Below are 25801 nucleotides of genomic sequence, written 5' to 3'. Positions count from 1 at the left end.
AGCCGTCTTCTCGGTTCCACCCCATCAAGCATCCGGGTGGCCTCTAGCACATCTAGACCCCACCCGCCAAAAACTTCGGGGTGACGGCCACATTCTCCCTCATCTCCGGCCCCCCGAGAACAGTGGGGTGGTGACCCAGCTCTCTCGAATCTCCGGGGCACATGCTCCCCCCTCCCCGTCGCCTGGGGCAGCCAAACTCTCCCTGAGCAACGGAGGGGGAAGGCTCTCACGCTCTTCAGCTTCCGGGGAACACTCGCCCCTCGGCACCCATGGGTGGGGTCCATCTCTTGGCCCGAGAGAAGTTGTCTTAAGTCCAGACCTCCGTGGTTTCCTTCTTAAAGCCATTTTTCCTTCCAGCTCTCCCCTCCCTGTCCCTTCTTTTAAAACTTCTCCCCCCCCCCATTGTCTGCTCTCTGTGTCCATTCGCTGTGTGTTCTTCTGTGTCCGCTTGCATTCTCACCAGCTGCACTGGGAATCTGTGTCTCTTTTTGTTGCGTCATCTTGCTGCGTGTGTGTGGTGCCACTTCTGGGCGGGCTGCACCTTTTTCACGCAGCGTGGCTCTCTTTACGGGGCGCACTCCTTGCGCGTGGGGCTCCCCTATTGGGGGGACACTCCTGCATGGCAGGGCACTCCTTGCGCACATCAGCACTGCACGTGGGCCAGCTCCACATGGGTCAGGAGGCCCTGGGTTTGCACCCACCTGGTAGGCAGATGCTCCATCAGTTGAGCCAAATCTGCTTTCCCTTCCTGTCCCTTTTAGTGCAGGTTGACAGTGGTTTTGTTCAAATAGATCTCGCAAATAGTTCACTGGTTTTGCATGAATTTCACTAGGGTCCAAGCCCTGCAACAGTAAGACTTCCTGCAAATCCTTCCTGGATAGCTGCATTTCCAATCCTGACTTGCAAAAAACAGCTGCCTGCTTCCGTGCTCAGTTAAAATCTTCCCATGGGGCACTATCCTCTGGGGACTTATTTTCCGGAAGCTCAGAATTTCCCAAGCCACTAACTTCTGGTTTCTTTGGGCTCAGGAGTCCAAGTATCAGCTTATCTCTCTCCTCTCACATCTTACTGTAAGCTTCAAGGAAAAGCTGGGCGTGTTTCCTGCATTTTGTTTAGAAATCTCCCGAGCTAAACATCTAAGCTCGTCACTGTCAAATTCTGCTTCTGTCTATAATAACATCAGGAGTCCTTTCTTCCAATTTCTCTGCAACTTCAAAGCACGGATCGCTTTCCTTCCAGCCTTATCAAACTCTCTTTAAAGTCCACGTTTTTACTGACAGTCTCCTCAAAGCAATCTAGACCTTTTCTATCAAGTATTTCACAATTCCTCCAGAATCCACCCCTTGCCCATGTATAAAACAGTTCCAACATTTTTAAAAAAATTATTTTATTGGTTTATTTCTCCCCACCCCCTTGTTGTTTTTCACTTGCTGTGTCCATTCGTGTTCCTTGTTTCTTTAGGAGGCACCAGGAGCCGAACCCAGAACCTCTGATGTGGAAGGGAGGTGCCCAATCGCCAGAGCCACCTTTGCACGCTGCTTTGTTGTGTCTCTCATTCTGTTTTTCCTCTCCACATCTCTAGTTGCGTCATCTTGTTGCATCAGCTCGCTGTCTTCTTTAGGAGGCCCTAGGGACCCCTGCTCCCTGCTTTGTTGCGTCACTCATTATATTTTTTCTTCTTGTGTCTCTTGTTGCATCAGCTTGCTGTGCCTGCCCATCACGCCAGCTTGCTGTCTTTTTCAGGAGGCACCGGGATCTGAACCAGTGACCTCCCATGTGGTAGGTGGGAGTCCAGTTGCCTGAGCCACATCCACTTCCCCCAACATTTTTTAAAAAAATATTTATTTATTTATTTATTTCTCTCTCCTTCCTTGCCCCCGCCCCCATTGTCTGCTCTCTGTGTCCATTCGCTGTGTGTTCTTCTCTGACTGCTTGCCTTCTTGTCAGGCAGCACCAGGAATCTGTGTCTTTTTTGGTTGTGTCATCTTGCTGCGTCAGCTCTCCGTGTGTGTGGTGCCACTCCTGGGCAAGCTGTGCTTTTTTTGTGCAGGGCAGGTCTCCTTGTGGGGTGCACTCCTTGCACGTGGGGCACCCGTATACAAGGGACTCCTTGTGCGTGGCAGCGCAGTGCGTGGGCCAGCTCACCACACGGGCCAGGAGGCCCTGGGTTTGAACCCTGGACCTCCTGTGTGGTAGGTGGATGCTCTATCAGTGGAGCCAGATCCGCCTTCCCTTCATATTTTCTAAATATTTGAAATATCGAAAATTAGAGTTTAAGCCAGTGAAATACGGATCATATCCCCTACAATCTCACAGAAAGGTAAGGAGACAGGTCCAAGTTGACACAACCAGAAAGTGGCAGATACTGCCTCATTCCCAAGAGTAAAGTCCTGGAAGATTCCTTGGCCTGGCATTTGAGGTCTTGAGGACCAGCCGTTGGGGCTCCTGGCATCCTCATCTGTTGTCACCACCCACCTTTCTCTCTGTGCCCCAGTTTCCTGGAAGTAATCACAGTTCACCTCCAGTGCCTCTGGCCAGGCACTCCCTTCTGCTGGAACAAGCTTCCTCCATCTGTCTAACTCAGTCCTCTTCCTCCAGGAAGCCCTCCTGACTACCTTTCCCAAGCTGGGTGAAGCCTACATCGAGTTCCCGGGGCACTTCCCTCTTAAAATTGGTAATTACCAATTTACCAAGTTAGCGGTCCTATTGACTGTGAGCATGCGCTCTATGTCAGACACTCTGCTGAGAGCTTGCTTCGTCTTCAATGTATCTTCCTCACAGCAGCCCTGTTTAAAAACCAAGCATTGTTGTGACTGCCATTTTACAGAGGAGCCAACCACGGTCCAGAGAAATGAAATCACTCGTCCCAGCTTTGGAGCCACAGAACTAGGATGGCAGCCCTGCTGGGGCCACATCCTTAATTCCTATGTTGGGCAGAATGGTGTCCCCAAAGATGTCCAGGTTCTGGTGCCTGGAATTGGTGACCATGGCCCTGACATGGCAAAAGGGACCTGGCCGATATGATTAACATTGAGACGGGGGAGAGTATCCAGACAAGCCCAGCATAATTATCACGAGTCCTTACGAGGGGAACAGGGAGCTGGAGAGATGGAGAAGGAGATATGACGATGGAAGAAGAGGTGAGGGTGATTCGATGTGAGACAGACTCAACTGGCTGTTGCCGACTTTGAAGACGGAGGAAGGGGTCACGAGCCAAGGAATGCAGGTGCCTCTGGAAGCTGGAAAAGGCCGGGAAATGGGTCCCCCCAGGGCCTCCAGGAGGAGCGCAATCCTGCCAGCACTGTGCCTTTAGCCCCTTGCAGCCCACATCAGATTTCCGACTTGGAAGCTAATTAATTTGTATTGGGAAGTGGATGTGGCTCAACCGGTCGGACGCCTACCCTCCTCATGGGAGGTCCTGGGTCAGTTCCCGGTACCTCCTAGAGAAGAGGAGCAAGACGGTGAGCTGACGCAACAAGATTACACCATGAAGAGACACAACGAGGAAACACAATCAGAGACACAACAAGCAGAAGTGGGGAAGCGGTTGTGGCTCAACTGACAGAGTGTCCGTCTACCATATGGAGGGCCCAGAGTTTGATACCCAGGGCCTCCTGACCTGTGTGGTGAGCTGGTCCATGTGCAGCACTGCTATGCACAAGGAGTGCCGTGCCACATGGGGGTGTCCCCCGTGTATGGGTGCCCCATGCGCAAGGAGTGCGCCCCGCAAGGAGAGTCACCCTGCACAAATAAAGCACAGCCTGCCCAGGAGTGGTGCCGCACACACAGAGAGCTGACGCAGCAAGATGACGCAACAAAAAAAGCGACATGGTTTCCTGGTGCCGCATGACAAGAATGCAAGTGGACACAGAAGAACACACTGTGAATGGACACAGAGAGCAAGACAACTGGGGGGAAGGGAGAGAAATAAATAAAATAAATCTTTAAAAACAAACAAGCAGAAGTGGAAGTGGTTCAAGCCAGTGGGTGCCTCTCTCTCACATGGGAGGTCCCAGGTTCGGTTTCCGGTGCCTCCTAAAAAAAAAAAAGAAAGCATGCACACAGTGAGCAGACAGTGAGCCCAAGCTTTCACCAGAGCAGTTTCTCTCCAGCTGCTAGAAATCTCAGCCAGGGCTGGGCAAGAAGTCCTGGGGCTGGCAGGGTTTGCTGCACTAGCTGAAGGTCTGGGATAGGGGCAGGGAGGGTCAGAGGTACTTTCTCTGACTCGGTGTAGACTGTGGGCAAGGCCTGCCAGCTTCGAGCCTCAGTCTCCCCATCTGGACTCCGGCCCAGCTTCCTCACTGGCTGTCCTTCTTCCACGCTTGCCCCCTATGCTGGGCTTGCCAGATGTAGCAAAGAAATACACAGGATGCCTAGAGCAATCCGAATGTCAGATTGAACAACGTAAAATTTTTTTGTGTAAGTACGTCCCATGCAAATTTGTCTCATGAACTACTTGTGCTAAGGAATTATACCTTGTTTATCTGACATTCATATTGAACTGGGAGTTCTGTATTTGGCAACCTAAGGGATCTTTTTTTTTTTAAACACAGCTTTATTGATAGATAATTTATATAGCATAAAAGTCACCTGTTGCGAAGCAGATGTGGCTCAAGCAGTTGGGTGCCCACCTACCATGGGAGAGGTCCCGGGTTTGGGTTCTGCTGCCTCCTTTTTTTTTTAAATTTTATTTTTATTTATTTTTCTCCCCTTTCCCCCTGTTGTTGGCTCTCTCTGTCCATTCGCTGTGTGTTCTTCTGTGTCCGCTTGCATTCTTGTCACGTGGCACCAGGAAACTGTGTTGCTTGTTGTCATTGTTGTGTCATCTTGCTGCATCAGCTCTCCATGTGTGTGGTGCCACTACTGGGCGGGCCTTCTTGTGGGGCGCACTCCTCGTGTGTGGGGCACCCCTACATGGGGGACACACCTGCATGGCACAGCACTCCTTGCGCGTGGCGGCAGCACTATGTGTGGGCCAGCTCACCACATGTGTCAGGAGGCCCTGGGTATTGAACCCTGGACCCTCCATATGGTAGGTGGACCCTCTATCAGTTGAGCTACAACCGCTTTCCTCTAGTGTCTCCTAAAGAAGATGAGCAAAACAGTGAGCTGATGCAACAAGACAACGGAGCAAGATGACACAACAAGGAAACAGCGAGAAATACAACAAGCAGGGAATGGAGGTGGCACAAGCAATTGGACACCTCCCTCCCACATGGGAGGTCCCAGGTTCAGTTCCCCGTGCTTCCTAAAGAGAAGACGAGCAAGACAGTGAGCTGACGCAATGGGCTGGCGCGGTGAGCCGATGCAACAAGGTGATGCAATGAGATGACTCAATGAAACGAAACAGTGAGGAAACACAATGAGAGACCCAACAAGCTGGAGGGAAGGTGACTCAAGCCATTACCTCCCTCCCACATGGGAGATCCCAGGTTTGGTCCCAGTGCCTCCTAAAAAGAAGATGAGCACACAATGAACAGACACAGAGAGCAGAGAGTGAGTGCAAAACAACAAGGGTGGGGCGGGGGGAAGAAAGAAAGAAATAAAATAAATCTTTTTTTAAAAAGTTACCTGTTTTTCAAGCACAGTTCCATAAATGCTACATATTTACAGAGTTGTACAAGCATCGCCACACTCCATCCTTTCCATCACCCTAAAAAGAAACTTCTTTACCATTTGTAGGCACCCCGATTCCCAGCCCTAATCCACACCAGTAATCTCTTTTCTGTCTCTAAAGATTTGCCTTTTTCGACATTTCATCAAATTTCATGTGACTTTGGAGTCACAGAGTATGGGTTGTTTTGTCTGGTTTCTTTCCCAGAGCATGATTTTTTGAGGTTTATCCATGTTGTGGCATGTATCAGTAATCCATTCCTTTTTTTTTAATCTTTTTGAAATTTTTTTATTTTTTATTTATTTCTCTCCCCTCCCACCCTCCCCCCCCCCCCCCCATTGTCTGCTCTCTCTGTCTATTCGCTGTGTGTTCTTTCTTGTCTGCTTGGATTTTTGTCTGCAGTATGGGGAATCTGTGTCTTCTTTTGTTGCGTCATCTTGCTACGTCAGCTCTTGGTGTGGGCGGCCCCACTCCTGGGCAGGCTGCGCTTTCTTTCGCGCGGGGCGGCTCTCCTTATGGGGTGCACTCCTTGCGCTTGGGACTCCCCTACGCGGGGGACACCCCTGCGTGGCAGGGCACTCCTTGCGCGCATCAGCACTGCGCATGGGCCAGCTCCACACGGGTCAAGGAGGCCTGGGGTTTTGAACCGCGGACCTCCCATGTGGTAGGCAGATGCCCTATTCATTGGGCCAAATCCACTTCCCAATTCATTCCTTTTTATTGCTGACAAGTATTCTGTTTTGCGGATGGACCCCATTTTGTTTATCCACTCACCAGGTGATGAATATTTGCGTGGTTTCCACTTTCTGGCGTTCCCAGATAACGCCACACCTGTGTAAAGTCTTTGCTTGGATGTTTGCTTTCATTTCTCTTAAGTAGATACTAGGACGAAATGTGCTCTCATACGGTAAGATTATGCTAAACTTTGGGTTTTTCCTAAACATTTTTTTGAGATCTATTCCACGTAAGCGTTCTTTTTCGGAGACTAAACTACATCTTTGTCCCCCCTGATGGAAACCCTCCAATGGCTTCCCAGGAAGTTAAATGAAAAGCCACACTTCTCCAGGCACGCCGGCAGGTCCTCCACGAGCCCCTGCAGCCTCCCTTCCTGCCATCTGCTCACTTACTTTGTCCTCACAGACTCAGACTTCTGCACTCCTTATCCCCTCTGCCCCCAAGCCCTCCCAGTGCCCACCTCACTGTACTGGCCAACTCCTCCCCATCCTTCAAGCCTCTGGTTCAACACACCTCCTCCAGGAAGCCCTCCTAGGATCCCCCAGGCCAGACAAAGTCACTCCCATTGTTCAGGTTTCCATTTAGCACTCTGGAGTTTTATTTTGCAGGTCTTCCCACAGACCCTACTTACAGAGTTCATCTGTATGTTCATTTATGTATGTCTGTGCATTCAGTGGAAAAACCATTCCTTAGACTATGAGTTCCTCGAAGGCAGGATGACATCGTCTAATGCTCCCAGTGTTCATTGTCAGACACAGCTCCAGGCGCCTGGGGAGGTGAAGGCACTGCATCCTCACAACCCTGTGATTTCGGTACTATTACGGGCCCCATTTTTCAAGTGGAGACACGGAGGCAAAGAGAGATATGTAACTTGGCCATGCAAGGCTCAGGGCATGGGTCTTGAATGGATACGCGCGCTGGGTATTTTGTCGCTCTGGCACGTAGTAGGTGCTCCATAAGCTTTTTTTTTTTATTAACACATTTTTTAAAACTAAAGTTAATAGATCACATAGAACGTTACATTGAAAAAACGTAAGAGGTTCCCGTATAACCCAGTCCCCACCCCCCACCCCCATCATTTTTTAAATTGTATTTTTTGGAAGATACATACATTACAAAAAAGGTTACATTATAAAAAACATAAGAGGTTCCCTATGCCCACTCCTCCCACACCGACAACCTCCCCCATCATTGTGGCACACTCATTGCACTTGGTGAACACATTTTGGAGCACTGCTGCACCACGTGGATTATGTAGTTCACACTCTCCCCCAGCACATTCAGTGGGTTATGGCAGGACATATAAAGTCCAGCATCTGACCCTGCAAAATCATTTAGGACAACTCCAAGTCCCAGAAAATGCCCCCTCGTCACAGCTCTTCTTCCCTCTCCCTGCCCTCAGCAACTAACAGTGGCCACTTTCTCCCCATCAATGATACAATTTCTTCTATTACTAGTCACAATAGTTCCATAGTGGAATATCAGTAGGTCCACTCTAATCCATATTCTATTCCTCCATCCTGTGGACCCTGGGATGGTGATGTCCACTCCACCTCCATATTGAGAGGGGCCTTAGATCCCACATGGATGATGGATGCAACTCTCCTGCTTGCAGTTGCAGGCACTCTTGGCTCCCTGGTGTGGTGGTTGACCTTCTTCATCTCCTTGTTAGCTGACCTGGGTAAGTCCAACCAACCAGAGGGTAGGGGGTGCAAATCTGCTGAGGCTCAGGGTCCAGCTGGCACATGGGCAGTCCAGAGATTCAAGTCCCCTGAGTATGCACCATCCCTAGCACCAACCACAGGTTCAGTAAAAGTGACAAAAGAGGCATGTGTAGCAAGGTCACATCTTTTCCTAGAGTGAAGAAAGGTGCAGCTTGTGGTCCTGGAACCTAGGGTCCCATCAACCCCGCCCCTTTCATAAGCCCCGCCCCTCTGGTTGGCAAGGACCCCCCCCCCTCCCCCACTTGAACCGCTTCTCTTATGCTAGCCAATGGCCGCCACTGACTTAAGCTCCGCCTCCTCTGGTGGTAGCCAATGGCCGCTCCCTACCTTGAGGCGCTTCCCTTGCGGTATCCAATGGCCTGCACAGCTACATTAAGCTCCTCCTTTAAGGCAGGGTGCTCAATGACCCGCCCCTTTCGTTGATTGGGCCTTCTCTCCTAAAGTAGCCAATGGTCTGTTCCCTAGATAAGGCCCCGCCTCCTTTGGCATAGGCCACGCCCTCCTATAGCTGGTCGCGGGGCCCTCCCTAGGTGGCCCTCCTTCCACTTTCCCTCTTTTACCTCCCATAACCTCCGTCCCCTCCCATCAGACTCCCCAGGTCACGCCCCTTGGCCCTGCCCGTTACCCAATCCCGTTAACGAGTTTGGCTCCAACCCCTCTTCTCATTGGCCCCCGCGCTCCTCTATCCCCGCACGTGCCCTGAGCGACGGCGTCGGCGGCCCGTGACGGCCCGGGGGCGGGACTTCCGGCGGCGCCGAGCCCAATAAGCAGGCGCCGGCCCGCTGCCCGGGCGGCCGCCCCCGCCTCCTCGGTGTCCCGCTCCCGCCCCCGGCTTCGCCTCCCGCCGCCGCCGCCGCCGCTCCCGCCGCCGCCGCCGCCGCCGCCGCCGCCTCCCGCGGGCTGGGCCTCCCGCCGCCAGCATGCCGCACGCCTTCAAGCCCGGGGATCTGGTGTTCGCCAAGATGAAGGGCTACCCTCACTGGCCCGCCCGGGTGAGGCTGCGCGGGAGCTGGGCCAGGCTGGGGGTGGGGCAGGCGGGGCCCGCGCGCCGGGGGTCTCGGGGAGCCTGGGGGGGCCTGGGGGGCTCCGGGCCCGAGGAAGCCCCACACCCGGAGTCTGGGGGACCCCGGGTCCGAGGGACCCGCGCGCCGGGGTCTGGGGGGTCCTGGGGGTCTCCGGGCCCGAGGAACCCTTGCTGGGGATATGGGGGTCTCTGGAGGGCTCCGGGCCTGAGGAACCCGCGCGCTGGGGTCTGAGGGTGTCCTGGGGATTCCAGGCCCGCAGCACCCTCACGCTGGGGTCTGGGGGACTTTGGGGGGCTGCGGGCCCACGGGACCCGCGTGATGGGGGTCGGGGGGGGGGCTGGGCCTGAGGGACCCACACTCTGGGTGTCTGGTACTCTTGAGTCCGAGAGATCCGCTATTGGCAAGACATGGGGTTTGAGGGACTCCGGGACTGAGGGGCGCCTGATCTGAGGACCCCAGTATTTGGGGAGGGGGCATTCCAGGTTGAAGGCTTGGGGGGTGTTGTCCACAAGCCAAGTTCTGAGGGACAGGGGGTGAGGATCACGTCTGAGGTGGGCTGAAGATGAGGGAGGAGGCAGGGACAGAGAAGAGTTTGGGGGGGGTCAGAGCCGAGGCCAACTGGGGACCACGTCAGAGGGGTTGAGGGGCTGTGGCAGGGGGGAGAGGTATGGAAATGGGGCTGGGGGCTGTCCCCAAGGTCTCTGGGGCTGAAGGGACCAGACCTGAGAAGGTGCAGCCCGAGGGACTGGAGGATGGATTGAAACTTGTTGGGGGGACCCTGAGGCCTGGCACCCCAAGGAGACCCCGCATCCCAGCAGGGGAAGCCGAAGAAGCTGGTGGGGCGCCCCTTCCTGTTGCTTGGAACAGAGACCAGCCCCGAGCTAAGGGGGCTCCAGCCTGAAAGAACCTGTGTGAGATAGAGGGGCTGCAGGCCCGAGGGGTCTTTGGGGTTCCTCTCTGGAGGAAATGGGGGTCCGAAAGAGCCAGGCGATCTGAGGGCTCCCCTGCCTCTCAGGGCCGAGGTTGGCATTCTGTGCAAGGTAGGTCTGGAGGAGTTTGGGGGGAAGGGGATGAGGGAGAAGCCCAGAAAACAGAGGGGAGGGCAATTGTAGGATGAGGCTGAAAGCCCGGCAGAAACAACGAGAAGAGGAACCTGCCTGCGGGATGGGTGGAGGCTTTGCCCTGCTCCCTGCATCTGGGGAGACCTGGGCGGGAGGGCTGCAGATAGAGTTAGGATTCGGGGCCAGGGGCCCAGGGTGCCAGGAGGTGGTGCAGGGGACCCCTGGCCAGGCGGGTTGCCCTAAGAGCAGGCAGCCCTAAGAGCGGGCAGCTGTGGAGTCCAGAGCTGGTGCCACCTCTTGGGAGGCAGGGCGTGTCCTGGGTGGGGCAAGAGCAGAAGAAGGGCCTGGAAGGCACGCTGGGGTGGGACGCAGGTCGACTGAGTTTGGGGATACTGCCATGGGAGGTGGGGGTGGCTCCACCTGGCCCGGGGGCCAAGGACTTTGCAAAAGTTGTCCCGAGAAGAAGTGAAAGAGAAGGTGCTGGGCCAGCGGGGTAGGGACGATTCTAGCGGCCACCAAGGAATTGGAGAGGTGGAGGGCAGGCGAGTTTGGCTGGGACCAGGGACTCCCACTCCCACTTGATTTGCTCGTGGGGGAGATCGGGCCGCTTCTATCCTCTCCCCGGCTCCCGTCTTTCCAGAGCTTCTCCCTCTTCCCCCCTTTCTCCAGCCGGCTGGGAGCCGGACCATTTCCCAGCACCTGATTGGAAGTGAAGGGGCTGCCAGGCTCCTGTGGGGAGGTGACTGACAGCTGCCGGAGCCCGTGGGCCTGGAGGGAGGGGGTGGGACTTCCTGGATGCTGAGGGCCCCGTCTCCTGCAGCCCACCCCCCACCCTCTGCATCCCTGGGGCTGTCAGCCGCAGCCTGAGCCAGCGCCTCCTCTGGGGGAACACCCGCGGCCCCCTCTTTGTGGGAGGGGGCTCCACAGAGAGGGCTCTGGGAGTTCATAGAGCCTGGGCTTGGCCCCACCCCCCTGGTGGCCGCAGAGGCTTTGCTCAGGTGAAGCATCTGCTTTTGGGGGGTGGGAGGCGGCTCTCTTCCTGAGGGAAAGAGATCACCCTTGGGGGGTGTCGGGGGAGAAAGCAGCGGGGTGGGCACAGAGGAACGCCTGCTGCGAAGGTGATGCAGGCTTCCCTTCTCCAAGCAAGCTTTTCCCAAGTCACTTGGCTGTTTTCTGGGTGATTTCCTGGGCCGATGGGTGGACCGTCCCCCTCATCCGTCCCCGGGTCACCCCCTGACCGTCCCGGCTGGCCTCTCCCTGCAGATCGATGACATCGCTGACGGGGCAGTGAAGCCCCCACCCAACAAGTACCCCATCTTCTTCTTCGGTACGCACGAAACGTAAGTGTCGCCTCTTGGGCTGGCCGTCCCGTCCCCCCCACCCCGCCTCGGTGCCTCCAGGGTGGCCCGGCTCACCTGGGCCTGCCCCTGGTTCCTTCCTCCAGAGCCTTCTTGGGACCCAAGGACCTGTTTCCCTACGACAAATGCAAGGACAAGTACGGGAAGCCCAACAAGAGGAAGGGCTTCAACGAGGGGCTGTGGGAGATCCAGAACAACCCCCACGCCAGCTACAGCGCGCCGCCGGTGAGTCCCCGCGCGCGGGCGTCTGCGCACCAGCTGGCGGGGCGGGGGCTGCTGAGCCGCAGCCCGTGGTGCCGGGAGCGCCCCTCTCGGTTGTGACAGCCAGGTGTCCCCTGGGGTCAGATTCCCTGGCTGGCGGCTGCTGTTCTAGGGTTAGTCGGACTCGATAAGAGAGCCTTGTTAGAGCTTCTGTAAAACCTTCTATTTCCTAAGGAAAAAACAGTTTGTTTTTTCTTCCAGTAACTCCCACCCTCATTACTGCCAGAGTTTGGCCTCTGAGAAAGGCAGTAGTTTTCAGACGTGACCATTTCAGATCATACAGAAAAAAAAAATGCCACGAATGGAAGTGACGGACTCGGGGTGGCCAGTCAGGGTTTGGAGACATCCAAAGAGAAAAAAATTTGACAGAAAGCTGCGGGCGGGCGAGCGGGGGGCGGGCGAGGGGGGGTGCGGAGCTGGACCGCGGGTCTTGCCCTGCCCTAACCGCTGCTGTGGGGGTTTCGGGAGGAGGGCGCCGAGGTGCAGGTGTGCATGGAACAGCAGGGAGGCCGAGGAGCTGCCCGCAGCGGGCAGGGCTGGGCGCTCGGAAGGACGGGGTGGCTGGCGGGAGGGCCTCTGGCTTTTGTGGATGGAGCGTGGAGTCCCCGTCGCCCTCAACTTGGGGGTCTCGCGGTGGCCTGATCAGGCATCGTCTTCACATCAGCCCGGCTGCCCGGGCACGCAGGCATCCTCCCAGCTCAGGTTCTCCCCGGCGGCTTGGCAAGCAGGCTCCCTCCTGGTGAACCATTGCTCCGTTTAATATTTACGGGACACCCACAGTCGCAAAGTACCACGTGGGCGCCTGCCCTGGAGGAAGCGAACCTCAGAAGCAGTGCAGCCGTGGGGAGCAGGTGTAGCTCAGTGGTTGGGCACCTGCTTCCCACGTACGAGGTCCTGGGCTCAGTCCCTGGTACCTCCCGGAAAAAAGAACAAAAAAACAGTGCAATCTTGAAATTAAATGACTTGTGCACAGAGGCCCCAAGCTGAGAAGTAGCTGTAAACTTTGGAGCTCCCCAACTGGAACATGTGTTTAAAGTACAGATCCGCAGGCCACACCCCTGGGGGCGTGTACCCCTCCCCCAAGCATCCTTCTAGATGCTTCTGACGCAGTCACAGACGGGCATTTAGGACGCACTGCTCAGCGGGTAACCACGCGGCCTCCCTCTGTGTGTCTTTTCACCCGTAACGTTCTCACTTCATTTTTACTTTTTGTGTAGGAACGCAGGCTCACGACCCAAAAAGCCCCGTGGCCGGCCGGCGCACCTCGCTTCCCCGCCTCCGTCCTCTCTGCTTTGCGTGCCTCTACGGGTAGCCACGGCGGCTGGTTTCTCGTAGACCCTCCCAGGAGGGTTTACTCACAGCCCAGCGCACTCTGCTCTCTTTCCGATCGCTCTGCTTGGCGGCTGGTCCGCGCTGACACACACGCAGTGCCTGCCTTCACGCAGGGGGCGCTCCCCGGAGGCGGGCCCAGCTCACGTGCCCGCCGGCCGTGGGTGGCCGGGCTGCGTCCCCCTTCCCTTGCCACCTGCCAGGGGGAAGCGGTATCTGCGCGGTGTTCTGACTACACCATCTCTTCGTCCCCACCGCTGTCAGTGGATCTGGCTGGCGGGGGCCATTTTTGGTCCCATTTTGCAGATACGCAGACTGTGGCCCAGAGGGTTTTGCAACTGCCCCTCGGGCCCCGCTGGACTCCCAGAGTGGGGATTCTCCGTGTTTGGCGTTTGGGGCCTGGTAGTTCAGTGGGGCTGACCCACGCAGTCCCAGACACCTGCCCCGTGGCCCCCCGTCATGTCCCTCGACGCGTCTCCAGACATTGAGCCACGGGCTGTGGCGTCAGGGCGGTGGGTGCGGGCACACTGCTCGCTGGTACGCGCTGGGCTGAGCTCCAGGGAGGGAGGGCCGCCGGCCCTGGGTTCAAGTCCTACCTCTACCACGTGCTCGCCGTGGCTGCGAACCTCGGGAATCAGCGTCCCTTCTCCGCGCTCTGGCTCCCTCTGTCAGGGTCGCCGGGAGTTCCTAGGAGAAGGGGCACGTCAGGCTCCCGGCAGCGGGATGCGTGGTGGACGGTGGTGGTGGGACTTGGGAACGAGGAGGCAAGGCCGGCCGTGACCTCTTCCCGTCACCCTCCTGATCATTAAGCCAGCGACAGAAAGACGCTGGTGACCGCACTCCTCGCACCGCAGGTCTTGTGCTAGCTCGGCGTCGGCGGCTTCTCGGCCTTCCCTTTCTGACCTCTTCTCTGTGTCGCCCGCGCTTGTCATCCAAACCTCTCCGTGTGTGGGTCGTTCTCCCTCAGCCCCCTGCTGGGCGGCATCAGCTCCCAATGAACTGGCCCCGGGAGACCAGAGTTCCCGCCTGACCTTACCCAGAGGTGCAGTGGGGGCTCGGTGTCCCGGGTGAGCAGGAGCTCTCTTCCAGGTAGCTGCCCTGCCCCGGGCCGGTCGGTTCTGTCGGGTGGGTGCTCAGCAGGGGCCGGGAGGGGTTCGGCAGCACCCCGAGGCCTGGGCTTGCAGGAGGAGGCTGCCTGGGTTTGCATCCTGGCCCCGTCGTTTGTTCGCTGTGTCATCTTGGGCCGCCCCTTAACCGCTCTAAAAAACGAGGCTGAGAATCCCCGCCCGGGAAACGTGGCGAGAGGCCGTGGCTCAGCGCGTGGCCGTCCCCTCTGAACCAGCCCTGGGTGTTGTAGCAGCTTTGTCCTGGAGCTGCCGCCGCCCCCGTGAAGCCGGGAGGAGGTGCTCCCCTCAGTTTCCCCAGGAAGCTCCAGAGAGAAACGGGCGCCCCTCGAGCTGCTCTCTGGAGGCCAGGGCGATTGCAGTGGGCGGGGAAGGCGTCCTCCTCCCCTCCCGGCCTCTCAGATCCGGGGCTTGGCCTCCTTGGCCTGGCCTGTTGGAATCCGGGCAGAGGTTACCCAGGCGGGGCGCCTGGCCGCAGCGACACGAGGGCCCGGGCGCGGGGGCTCTTCAACCCTGTGCTCTCGCTCACGTCTGTGCGGTCGGCGCCGGGGCTAGGGGCGTGATCGGGGCCTCAGGAAAGAGCAGAGGGAGTGGGAAGCGGGCAGGGCTGAGGGGGCCTTCCCTCTGGCCGCCGTCCCTGGCAGGCGGGCGCCCAGCTCAGCCGCCCCGCATGCCCGGAGCCCCTTCCTTCCAGGCGTCTGCTCTGGGCCACTGCCGCCCCCTCGCCGGCGGTCGGTCCCCGTGGTGGGTGCTCCTGCCTCCTCCCGGCCGCCCGCGCCGAACCTCGGCCCTCGGCGCCTCCTTCCTGGTCCTGGTCCCGTCCGCAGGGTCTGCAGAACCCCTCTCTCGTGTCACCTCAGTTTCCTCAGGCTGCTGCGACAAAGCTGTGCAAGCCGGGAGCTTAAACAGCGGAAGCGCTGCTTCCCCGGCTCTGGAGGCTGCAGGCCTCAGACCCAGGTGTCGGCAGGGCCTGCAGCCTGCCAGGGGGCTCCTTCCTGGCCTCGCCCGGCTTCCGGCGGCTTCCGTGGCGCTCCTTGGCTTGTGGCCGTGCCCCTTGCGGCTCACCCGCCCGTGGCCGCCTCCCATCCCCGGGGCCTCTCCAGCCTGCCCGGAAGACGTCCGCAGAGCCCCTTCTGCCACGTTAGCTCCCGTTTCCAGGCTCCACGACCTCAGACCTCGTGCCCCGTTGCAGGCCTCGGGTCATCCCCAGCGCATCTCTTCCCGCCCCCTTCGCCCTCCTCGCTCTCTTCTTGACCCGCTTCAGTCCATTCCACCCTGACCGTAAGGCGCCCGGAGAATGTGGCTTTTCAAGATCAACCTCTCTCTCTTAAAAAAAGATCGGTTACGTAGGAGGCAACAAGAGGACAGCGCTCGGGGAGGTTTTACATGCAGGCTCGGCTCCCCGGGAGTGGGAGCCCCTGCCCTGCTCGGCACTAGCTGTGTTTACATGTCTGCACCCATCGCACGGGGCGCCCAAGGGCGGGGACCGCGTCGCAGTGACCTCTGTGGGCCCAGCTCCCAGCCCGGGGGGAGCCGTTGTAGGTGTTCCCTGATGCTCGCTGGACGAGTGAGCGATGGCTGGAGACAGCCGGGGCGCGTACGTCTTCCCCCCGCACAGAACATCCGGAACGAGTTCGAAAGAGGGAACCGAGGAAGCCCCCTTGCCAGCCTTCCATTGCACCATCTGCCGGCCCTCATCTAATCCTTGCTAAATCCCTGAGTGCTCTGGGCTGCCCAGCCCTCTGTCCTCACCTGCTGCGGGCCTGTCCTGAATGCTGCCCTGGCCACTCTGGCCTCTTCTGCCACCTAACGGACCTCTTTTTTTAAGATTGCTTTCTCTCTTTCCCCCTTGTTGTTCACACACGCTGTCTGCTCTCTGTGTCTGTTCGTTGTGTGCTCTCTGTCTGCTCCTCTTCTTTTTTTTTAGGAGGCACCGGGCACCAAACCGGGATTTCACATGTGCGAGGGAGGCGCCCAATCACTTGAGCTACCTCTGCTCCCTGCTTGTTGTGTCTCTCACGGTGTTTCCTCATTGTGTTTCCTTGTTGCATCCAACAGCTTGAGCCACATCTGCTTCCCCCTAAGGGACTTCTGTGCTGCCATCCCCACTCTTTGGGATGGGTCGATCCCCTGCCCTTCACGTGCCTGGGACGGGTGCCTCTTTCACTCAAATGCCACTTCCACTGAGGGTGCCCCCCACGTCCTGCTGCAGGTGACCCTCTGCTCTGCGTGTTCTCCTCCTCCCACAATTCCCTTCCTGCCTGGCCCCACGACCCGTCTTCCTTTGCTTCTGTTTAACCTGGATGCGTCTTTCCTGCTAGACTGTCAGCTCCCCAAGGACAGGGGCTGTGCCCCTTTAACGCCCGTGCACACGCTGCCCTCCCCACACGGGTCTGGCGCCAGTGGCTGCCCAGGAAATGCCAACGAGCATGTAAACGAGCCCTGTCGTGGGCCCGGCACACAGGACGCTCCACGCAGGCGTTTCCTGGTGTTCTGGCTTTACGGCCCGCGAGGGGCACCTTGGGCGTAGCGGAGCTCTGTTCCCGGAAGTTAGAAGCTCCGAAGCATCGCCCTAGGTCTGCCGCCTCCCGCCAGGAGAAGAATAACCACAGAGCAGTGAGCGTGTCTCGACCTCGTGCCACGGTCTGACAGTGCCCTAATTCCCTCACCTCCTACCTCCGTTCCATCCTCGCCGCAGCCCTCCGCGGCCAAAGCCATGCCCGCCCATTGCGCAGACGTAGAAACGGAGGTGCAGGAGGTTGGCGTGGCTTGTCCCGGGTCCCGGTTCACAGGGGGCCGAGCTGGGCCGACCCCACCACGCGCGCCTCCGCACGCCCTCCGGCCTCGGCTCACAGGCGCCCTGGGCCGCAGTTCCTCCTCCTAAGGCCACGAGGCCCCACCCGGCGTCCGCGAGCCGGTGGGTCCCAGGCTCCCGGTGACACACGGTCTCTGCCCCTCAGCCCGTGAGCTCCTCGGACAGTGAGGCCCCTGAAGCTGACCCGGCGGGCGGCAGCGACGCCGACGAGGACGACGACCGGGGGCTCGCGGCCGTCACCGCCGTCACCGCCACGGCCGCCAGCGACAGGGTGGAGAGCGACTCGGACTCGGGCAAGAGCAGCGGCCGCAGCGGCCCGAAGCGGAAGGCGCCGGCGCCGAAGGTAGGGCAGGGGGGCAGGCGGGCCCGGGTGGGGGGGCCCTGCCTCTCGCCCCAGAGTCTCGCCAGCAGCCCCCCCCATTTCTGTTTTAATAAGCACTTTTAAAATCGAGGTGTAATTCAGCTGCCGCACGGCTCATCGTTTCAGAGCGTGCGGTGGAGCGGGTTTTAGCACCGTCAGTGATCCCTGCCGTCTAATTCCAGAACATTTCCTCGCCCTGGAGGGAGGCCCCGCACCCTTTAGTGGTTGCTCCCCTCTACCCTGTCCCCTGTTCCTGGCAGCCCTGGAGGCAAAATTCCGTTCATATGGACTTGCCTATTGCAGGCGTTTCATGTTTGGCACACAGGATTTGTCCTTCTCACCGAGCAGAGCTCCCAAGTTCACCCAAGCTGAAGCATGTCTCAGCACTTTGTTTTTTTAAATTAAATTGGGGTAACATGTATACAACATGGAATTCCCCCTTTTAGTCCCTTTCAAGTATACAGTTCAGTGCAAATTAGATTCACAGCCTTGTGCTGCTGGCACCACCATCCAATTTTTTTTTCTTCAAGATTTATTTTATTTATTTCTCTCCCCTCCTCGCCACTTGTCTGCTCTCTGTGTCCATTCGCTGTGTGTTCTTCTGCATCCGTTTGCATTGTCAGGCGGCACTGGGAAACTGTGTCTCTTTTTGTTGCATCATCTTGCTGCATCAGCTCTCCGTGTGCGTGGCGCCACTCCTGGGCGGGCTGTGCTTTTTTCATGCAGGGCGGCTCTCATTGCAGGGCACACTCCTTGTGCGTGGGGCTCCCCTACACTGGGGACACCCCTGGGTGGCATGGCACTCCTTGCACGCAGCAGCACTGCACGTGGGCCAGCTCATCACATGGTCAGGAGGCCTGGGTTTGAACCCTAGACGTCCCATGTGGTAGGTGGATGCTCTATCAGTTGAGCCATGTCCGCTTCCCATCCACCATCCATTTTGAAAACTCTCCCGTTACCCCAAGTGGAAACTCTGTCCCCAGGCAGCAGTGACTGCCCGTGCCCCGGCACCCTCCCCCACCGCCCGCGTGGTGGGCTGTCATCCATGTCTGTCTCCGCTACTGCTCTCGCTCTTGAGAGCTTCGTCTGAGTGGGATCATGAAACAGTTGTCCCTTGGTGCCTGGCTGCTTTTGCGCATCACAGCATCTTCAGGCTCGTCCATGTTGAGTGTCGACCAGGGCTTCCTTCCTTTTCACGGCTGAGCGATGGTCTCCCTGCCTTGTGGGTGCAGCACACGTGGTTTCTCCACTCGTCTTGGGCTCTTTCCACCATTGGGCTGTCACGGATCTTGTGGTGGTGAACGTGCGCCTATAGGTTTTTGTGGGAATGTGCGTTTTCAATTTCTAGGGTGTATTTGCTCTTCTGCTTTTTTTTTTTAATTTTTAATTTTTCAAACTTAACAGGACAGTTAGAAAATAAAACCCCAAAATGCAAACCCCATGCAGAGAACTCCAGCATACCCCCCGCCCTGATATACTAATTTTAACGTTTTGCCACATTGGCGGTATCATCCGTTCATCCATCCATCCATCCATCCATCCATCCACCCATCCATCCATCCATCCATCCATCCATCGTCTATATCTGACAATCCATTTTCTGAGCACTTGAGTGCAGGTTGTACACGTCATGCTCTGAACACTGACTGCGGCCAGGTGCATTTCCTACGAAGAGGGATATTCAGTTATGTAACCACCTCAAGTACAATTATTAAGGTCAAGAAATGTAACATTGATACAAAGCTTACAGTCCGAATTCCAACTTTTTCCCTATGTACGGAGAATGCCCTTTGAGCCTCTTCTCCTCCCTTGCTCGGTGATGCCGTCCCCACCTTCCATTACTAAAACTTTCCCGTCCTCCCCAGCAGACCCCCTCAACCTATTGTGCACTGACTACCCCGCGGCACATGCCTGTTCTGCGTCCGTCGAGATGGTCGTGTGGTTTTTCCCCTTCAGTTTGTTAATGTGGTGTACTCTGTCAACTGATTTTCTTACGTTGAGCCATCCTTGCATACCAGGAATAATCCCCCTTGGTGGTGACGAATAAGCCTTTTGAAATGCTGTTGGATTCGATTTGCAAGTATTTTATTGAGAATATTTGCATCTATGTTCACTAGAATGATCGGTCTGTAATTTTCTTTTCTTGTAGTGTCTTTATCTGGCTTTGGTATTAGGGTGATGTTGGCTTCATAAAATGTGGTGGGTAATTTCCCCTCCTCTTCCATTTTCTGGAAGAGTTTAAACAGTTTTGGTGTTAATTCTTCTTTGAAACGCTTGGTAGAATTCACCTGTGAAGACATGTGGTCCTGGACTTTTTTTTGTTGGAAGATTTCTGATGACTCGTTCAATCCCTGTACTTAAAATTGGTTTGTTATGTTCTTTTATTTCTTGCAGAGTCAGCGTCAGTTGTTTGTGCATTACTAGGAATTTGTCCATTTCATCTAGGTTGTCTAGTTTGTTGGTTTACAGTTTCTCATAAAACCCTCTTATGATCCTTTTTCTTTCTGTGGGGTCAGTCGTAATGTCCCCCCTTTCTTTTTTTTTCTTTTAAGGATCTTTTTTATTTATTTATTTATTTATTTCCCTCCCCTTTCCCCACCCCCACCCCGCTTGTCTGTTCTCTGTGTCTGTTTGCTGCGTCGTCTTTATCCACTTCTGTTGATGTCAGCGGCACGGGAATCTGTGTCTCTCTTTGTTGCGTCATCTTGCTGTGTCAGCTCTCCGTGTGTGCAGCACATGTGCAGGCTGCACTTTCTTTCGCGCTGGGCGGCTCTCCTTACGGGGTGCACTCCTTGCACATGGGGCTCCCCTACGCGGGGGACACCCCTGCGTGGCAGGGCACTCCTTGCGCGCATCAGCACTGCGCATGGGCCAGCTCCACATGTGTCAGGAGGCCCGGGGTTTGAACCGTGGACCTCCCATGTGGTAGGCGGACGCCCTAACCACTGGGCCAAGTCCGCCGCCCATGTCCCCCTTTTCATTCCTGATTTTATTTATTTTCATCTTCTCTCTTTTTCCCTTGATCATCTAGTTAAGTGTCAATTTTGTTGATCTTGTCCAAGAACCAGTTTTTGGTTTTTTGCTTTTCCCTGTTGTTTTTTTTGTTCTCAATTTCATTTATGTCTGGTCTAATCTTTGTTATTTCTTTTTTGCTGCTTGCTTTGGTACTGGTTTGTGCTTCTTTTTCTGGTTTCTCCAGGTGTTCAGTTAGGTCTTTGATTTTAGCTATTTCTTCTTTTTAAATATAGGTGTATAGGGCTATAAAGTATCCTCTCAGCACTGCCTTCTCTTATATCCCATGAGGTTTGGTAGGTTGTCTTCTTGTTTTCATTCGTCTTGAGATATCTACTAATTTTTCTTGCATTTTCTTCTTTGACCCACTGATTGTTTACGAGTGTGTCGTTTTGCTTCCATGTATTATATTTGTAGGTTTTTCCCTGGCCTTCCTATTATTGATTTCCAGCTTCATTCCATTATGATCAGAAAAGGTGTTTTGTGTAATTTCGATCTTCTTAAATTTATTGAGAGCTGCATTGTGCCCTAACATGTGGTCTATCCTGGAGAAGGATCCGTGAGCACTTGAGAATATGTATAACCTGCTGATTTGGGGTGCAGTGTTCTGTATATGTCTGTCAAGTCCATCTTATCATATTGTTCAAGTTCTCTGCTTCCTAGTTGATCTTGTGTCTAGTTGTTCTATCGATGTGAGTGGGGTGTTGAAGTCTCCAACATTATTGTAGAGATGTCTCTTTCTCCTTTCGGTTTTGCCAGAGTTTGTCTCATGTATTTTGGGGCATCCTAATTAGGTGCATAGATATTTATGACTGTTACTCTTTCCTGGTGGATTGTCCCTTTTATTAATATATAATGATCTTCCTCATGTTTTGTAACTTTTTTGTATTTAAAGTCTGTTTTGTCTGACACCACTATACCTACCCCTGCTCTATTTACCCCCCCCCCCCCCGGTTATTTGTGCTCACTGCTCACTGTCTGCTGTCAGCTCTCTGCGGCAGCATGGGCTGACTTGCCTCCCATATTGTAGATGGGAGCCCAATCACCTGAGCCACGTCCGCCTCCCCCTGCTCTCTTTTGGTTACTATTTGCATGAAATATCTTTTTCTAGCCTTTCACTTTCAGTTTATTTGCATCCTTGGGTCTCAGGTGAATCTTCTGCAGGCAGCACATGGATGGCTCATGCTTTCTTATCCATTCTGTGAGCCTGTGTCTTTTGATTGAATGTTAGCCCATCAATAGTCCATGTTATTACTGTGAAGGCATGCTTACTTCAGCCTTCTCATCCTTTGGCTTTCATATGTCATTTCTTACTTTTGTCTATCCTTTTGACATTTTGGTGGCCCTTTCTGATAGCCTTCACTTCTACACTCTTCTCCCTGCCTCTCTCTCTCTCATCTTTTCTTTTGTGGCTGTGAACTCTCTTTAGTGTTTACCGCAGAGCTGGATTCTTGTTTACGAACTCTCTTAGTTTCTGTTCATCTGTGACTATTTTAAGCATACTGTCATATCTGAAGGGATCTTGCTGGAGAAAGAATTCTTGGCTGGCAGTTTTTCTCTTTCAGTACTGTAATTATGTTATACCACCGCCTTCTTGTCTCCATGGTTTCTGAAGAGAAATCTGCACTAAGTCTTACTGGCTGTCCCTTATATGTGATATTTTCTTCTCCCTTGCTGCTTTCAGAATTTTCTCTTCATCTTTGGCATTATGGGTCTTGGGGTCTACTTGGGTTTATTCTAATTGGAGTACGCCGTGCTTCCTGGACACGTCGATTCGTGTCTTTCATGGGAGTTGGAAAATTTTTGGTCATTATTTTCTCAGGTACTCTTTCTGCCCTTCCCCCTCTCTTTTGCCTCTGGGTTCCCATAACACGTGTGTCGGTTGCTTCCTGCTGTCATTCAACTCCCGAGCCTCTGCTCCTTTTTTTCCTTTTTTTTCCTCTCTCTGTTCCTCTCTTTTCAATTTCAGCTGTTCTGTCCTCTACGTCGCTGATTCTTTCTTCCATGATTTCAAATATGCTCTTGTATGCTTCTATTATATTTTTAATCTCACTTATTGTGTCTTTCATTCCCATAAGCTGTGTTATTTTTCTATCCAAGATTTCCTATTTTTATTTGTGCTGATCCAGTACATTTTTTAAAAATGTATTTACTTTATTTCTTTCTTCCCTCGCCCCCATTGTTTGCACTTCATGTGTCTGTTAGCTGTCTTTGTTTCTTTAGGAGGCACCGGGAACTGAACCTGGGACCTCCAAGGTAGGAGGAAGGTGCCTCATCACTTGAGCCACTTCTGTTCCCTGCTTTGTTGTATCTCTCGTAATATTTTTCTTCTTGTGTCCCTTATTGTGTCGGCTTACTAGGCCTGCCTGTCACATCAGCTCGCTGTCTTCTTTAGGAAGCACCGGGAACTGAGCCATGGACCTCTCATGTGGTAGGCGGGAGCCCAATCACTTGAGCCACATCTGCTTTCCCGTATCTTCTTAATGTCTTTTATCTTTTTAGCCTTGTTGTCCTTCAACTCCATGATTTCATTCAGGAGATTCGTACCGTCCTCATTGATCAGCTGTTTCCACACCTGTGTCTATTCTGGCACTCTGGTTTGCTGCTTTGCCTGAGTCCTATCTTCCTCTTCCTTTGTATGGCTTGTAGTTTTCTGCTGACGTCTGGGCATCTGATTCTGATGCTGAGCTTTGTTTGGCTTCTCTCTCTTGCTTTAGTGGCTGGGTGCTACCCCTGCTCTTTGATCCTTGGTTCACCTTGTTCTAGGTATTTAGGATTGCCCCTTTTAGCTGCTCAAGCCAGGGCGAAGGACCCAGTAATGGGGTGCAGGCCAATTTCCAGAGGCCTTGGAGAGGGGGGCAGTGAAGGCACTAGCTTGCCTCTTTTATCTATTTATTTACTCAGCCTTTTTGTGCAATTTTCTGGACTGGCCAGCAGACCGCACCCTTTGCCAGCCCTCTCAGCTCAGAGCCCAGGTGTGGGGGGGTGCGCTCAGGGTACCTCCTCGCTGGGTGGGCGGTACAGAGGCAGTGCACAATCAGACCTGCTCAGAGGCTGTTCCACACCCGTGGCCGCAGCACCCTGCCTCCCTCGGCCTCCTCGGCAGCCCGCCCAGGGCACAGGGAGGGTGTTGAGCGACTCGGGGAGGTATCCCGGGGCCCCTCCAGCCTCGCCGTGCGCAACGCCCCCAGTTTGGCCTGCCAAGTTCTCCGGCCACAACCTGAACTTGCTGTAGGCTGTGTCCCTCCCTCTCCCCTCCCTCGGGGAAGATGAGCCCTGTAACCTGTTCAGCGAAGCCGCTGCAGCCCGCAGGTGCCCGTTCGCTCCAGAGGAGGGGGAGGGGTGCCCGCTGCTCGCGGGGTCTTTCCGCCGGCCGCGGCCCCTTTCCCTCCACCTCCTCTCCCGGGTGGTGCAGGTGCTGGTCGGGGGCCGGCTCCGGGGTGCCCGCGCCGGGGGAGGAGGGGTGAGCCAGTGGTGCCGCGGGAGCTCCCGCTCTCAAGGAGCCTTTTCCCAATTTGGCACTCACTCCGTGTCTGCCGCAAGCCTGGAACTGTTTTCTGGAGTTGAGAAAGAGGTTTCTGCCAGTTTCTTGCTGGTTCTTTCAAAGCTCGGTGGGGCCAGAGCCCCGAAGCTTCTCACTGGGCCGTCTTCGAGGCAGGGACGCGCGCCTGCCTTTGGGCTCTTCTGAATATGGCGCCGCAGAATCAAAGAGGCACGTCACACCAGCACATCCTGTTGGGTGGGCTAAAGCAGTCTTTTTATTATTTTTTAAATGACATTTGCATTTAGATTCCAGTTATAATGATGCACCGTCTTTGTTATAGAGAGATTGGAACATGCAAAGAATATAAAGCACTAGTAAAAAAAAAATCCCTGTGCTTTCTGAGGAGGGACTCTGAGCCAAGGACCGTGAACAGCCTTGTGTATTTACTTGCGGTCTCCAGTGTGCCCCACACAGGGACTTGTGTGTGTCAGCTGCAGAATCGGCAAGATAAACATGTCATGCGGGTCTTGAGTTTCCCACTTACTATCATACAAGCATCTTCTTATCGCTAAGTATTGTCTTATTTTATTTTTTTACGTGGTTTTTGGAGGCGCAGGGATTGAACCCAGGACCTTGTACATGGGAAGCAGGCACTCAACCACTGAGCTCCATCTGCTCCCCTAAATACATTTTTTCAAAGAAATTTACTTTTTTTTTTCCTTTCCCTCCTGCCGAGATGGCTCTCTCGTTGTTTCTCCTTGTAGTTTTTGCTCGATGTCAGCTCATTGTTTGTTTGTCTTCCTTAGGAGGCACCAGGAACCGAACCCAGGACCTCCCACATGAGAGGTGGGCGCTTAGTTGCTTGAGCCACATCCGCCCCCTAAGTACTGTTTTAAAGCGCGGTTCTCCGTGGTCGAGAAGGCTTCTGTTACATGCGAGAATCCGAATTGGCATGTTACTGAGATATCTGGGCACTTGGCTGTTTCCCTTCTTACTTGGCATTGCTCACGAAAGTCCCTCTTGACTTCTGTTTACCCCGTTCAGAAATCAAATAGGGGAGAGGATGTAGCTCAATGGTCGAGCGCCTGCTTCGCCCGTACAAGGCCCCCCCAGTTTAATCCCTTTTTTTAAAAAAAGTCAAACAGAAATGGATAGAAAGGAAGGTCTCCCAGCTGCCCCCCCGCAGAGCCGTCCACTCGCCTGAGCCGGCCGTGTCCTCTGCCCGGGTGTCCGTGGAACTGAGCGTTGAACGAGCACGAGTTACCATCACAAGTCTTTGCTCAGCCAGCGCCGCCGCGGCAGCACACACACAGCCTAACGTTTCCCGCTCCAAGCACCTGCCAGTTCACAACTCAGCGGCCCCAGTGACCGCTCAGTGCCCCCGTCACCAGGGACACCTGCGCGCAGCGGCAGGGACGACCTTGAGGGGCCACGCCACCTTCGTAGTCTCCCCGCAGCGCCACCCGCGGGGGCCCCCGCTCTCCCTGAGGCCCCCACTCTGTGGTCTCCCTTCAGTGACCGCTCTTTGTGCCGGTGCTTTCCAGGCACCCGCAGGTCCGGCCTTCGTGCATGTCCTTCCCGTGGCCCCGCGCCGCAGCCGCCCCCAACCAGAGTCCGTCACCCCCGGCCTCTGCCCGCAGCCCTGGCAGTGCAGCACCCGGCCCGCGGGCGGCCCGTGAGGCAGGGGCCCTGACCCCAGCCTCCTGGTGCGACCCTGCAGCCTCCAGCCTTTGAGCTCCCTTCTGCCTCAGGGGTTTCCTCCTCGTTGTCCCCCCTGCCTGGACAGCGCCCCCAGGTCGGCACATCTTGTGCTTTGACCTCGGCTCAAATGAGCCACCCTCACGGTGCCTTCCGCCCCCTGGGTCCCTGGCAGCCGCCGTCGCTCCCCACCACGGCCC

The 25801-nt window shown here is 55.4% G+C and overlaps 1 protein-coding gene across 2 annotated transcripts in view; it reads left to right on the top strand.

Annotated features, from left to right (window-relative positions):
* Positions 1 to 8915: 8915 nt before the first annotated feature.
* Positions 8916 to 25801, top strand: part of HDGFL2 (HDGF like 2) — a 24259-nt gene continuing 7373 nt past the window's right edge. For both annotated transcript variants that reach the window (XM_058282060.2, XM_058282059.2), the window contains exons 1-4: positions 8916 to 9065; positions 11423 to 11499; positions 11604 to 11742; positions 17192 to 17389. In XM_058282060.2, the coding sequence (XP_058138043.1) occupies positions 8994 to 9065; positions 11423 to 11499; positions 11604 to 11742; positions 17192 to 17389 (486 nt within the window). In that variant the 5' untranslated portion in view covers positions 8916 to 8993. The remainder of the gene's footprint in view (positions 9066 to 11422; positions 11500 to 11603; positions 11743 to 17191; positions 17390 to 25801) is intronic.

The sequence above is a fragment of the Dasypus novemcinctus genome, chromosome 19 (assembly GCF_030445035.2).
Source record: "Dasypus novemcinctus isolate mDasNov1 chromosome 19, mDasNov1.1.hap2, whole genome shotgun sequence".
Classification (NCBI taxonomy): Eukaryota; Metazoa; Chordata; class Mammalia; order Cingulata; family Dasypodidae; genus Dasypus; species Dasypus novemcinctus.
The sequence above is the reverse complement of the archived record's forward strand: the minus strand, read 5'-3'. Positions and strand labels throughout refer to the sequence as shown.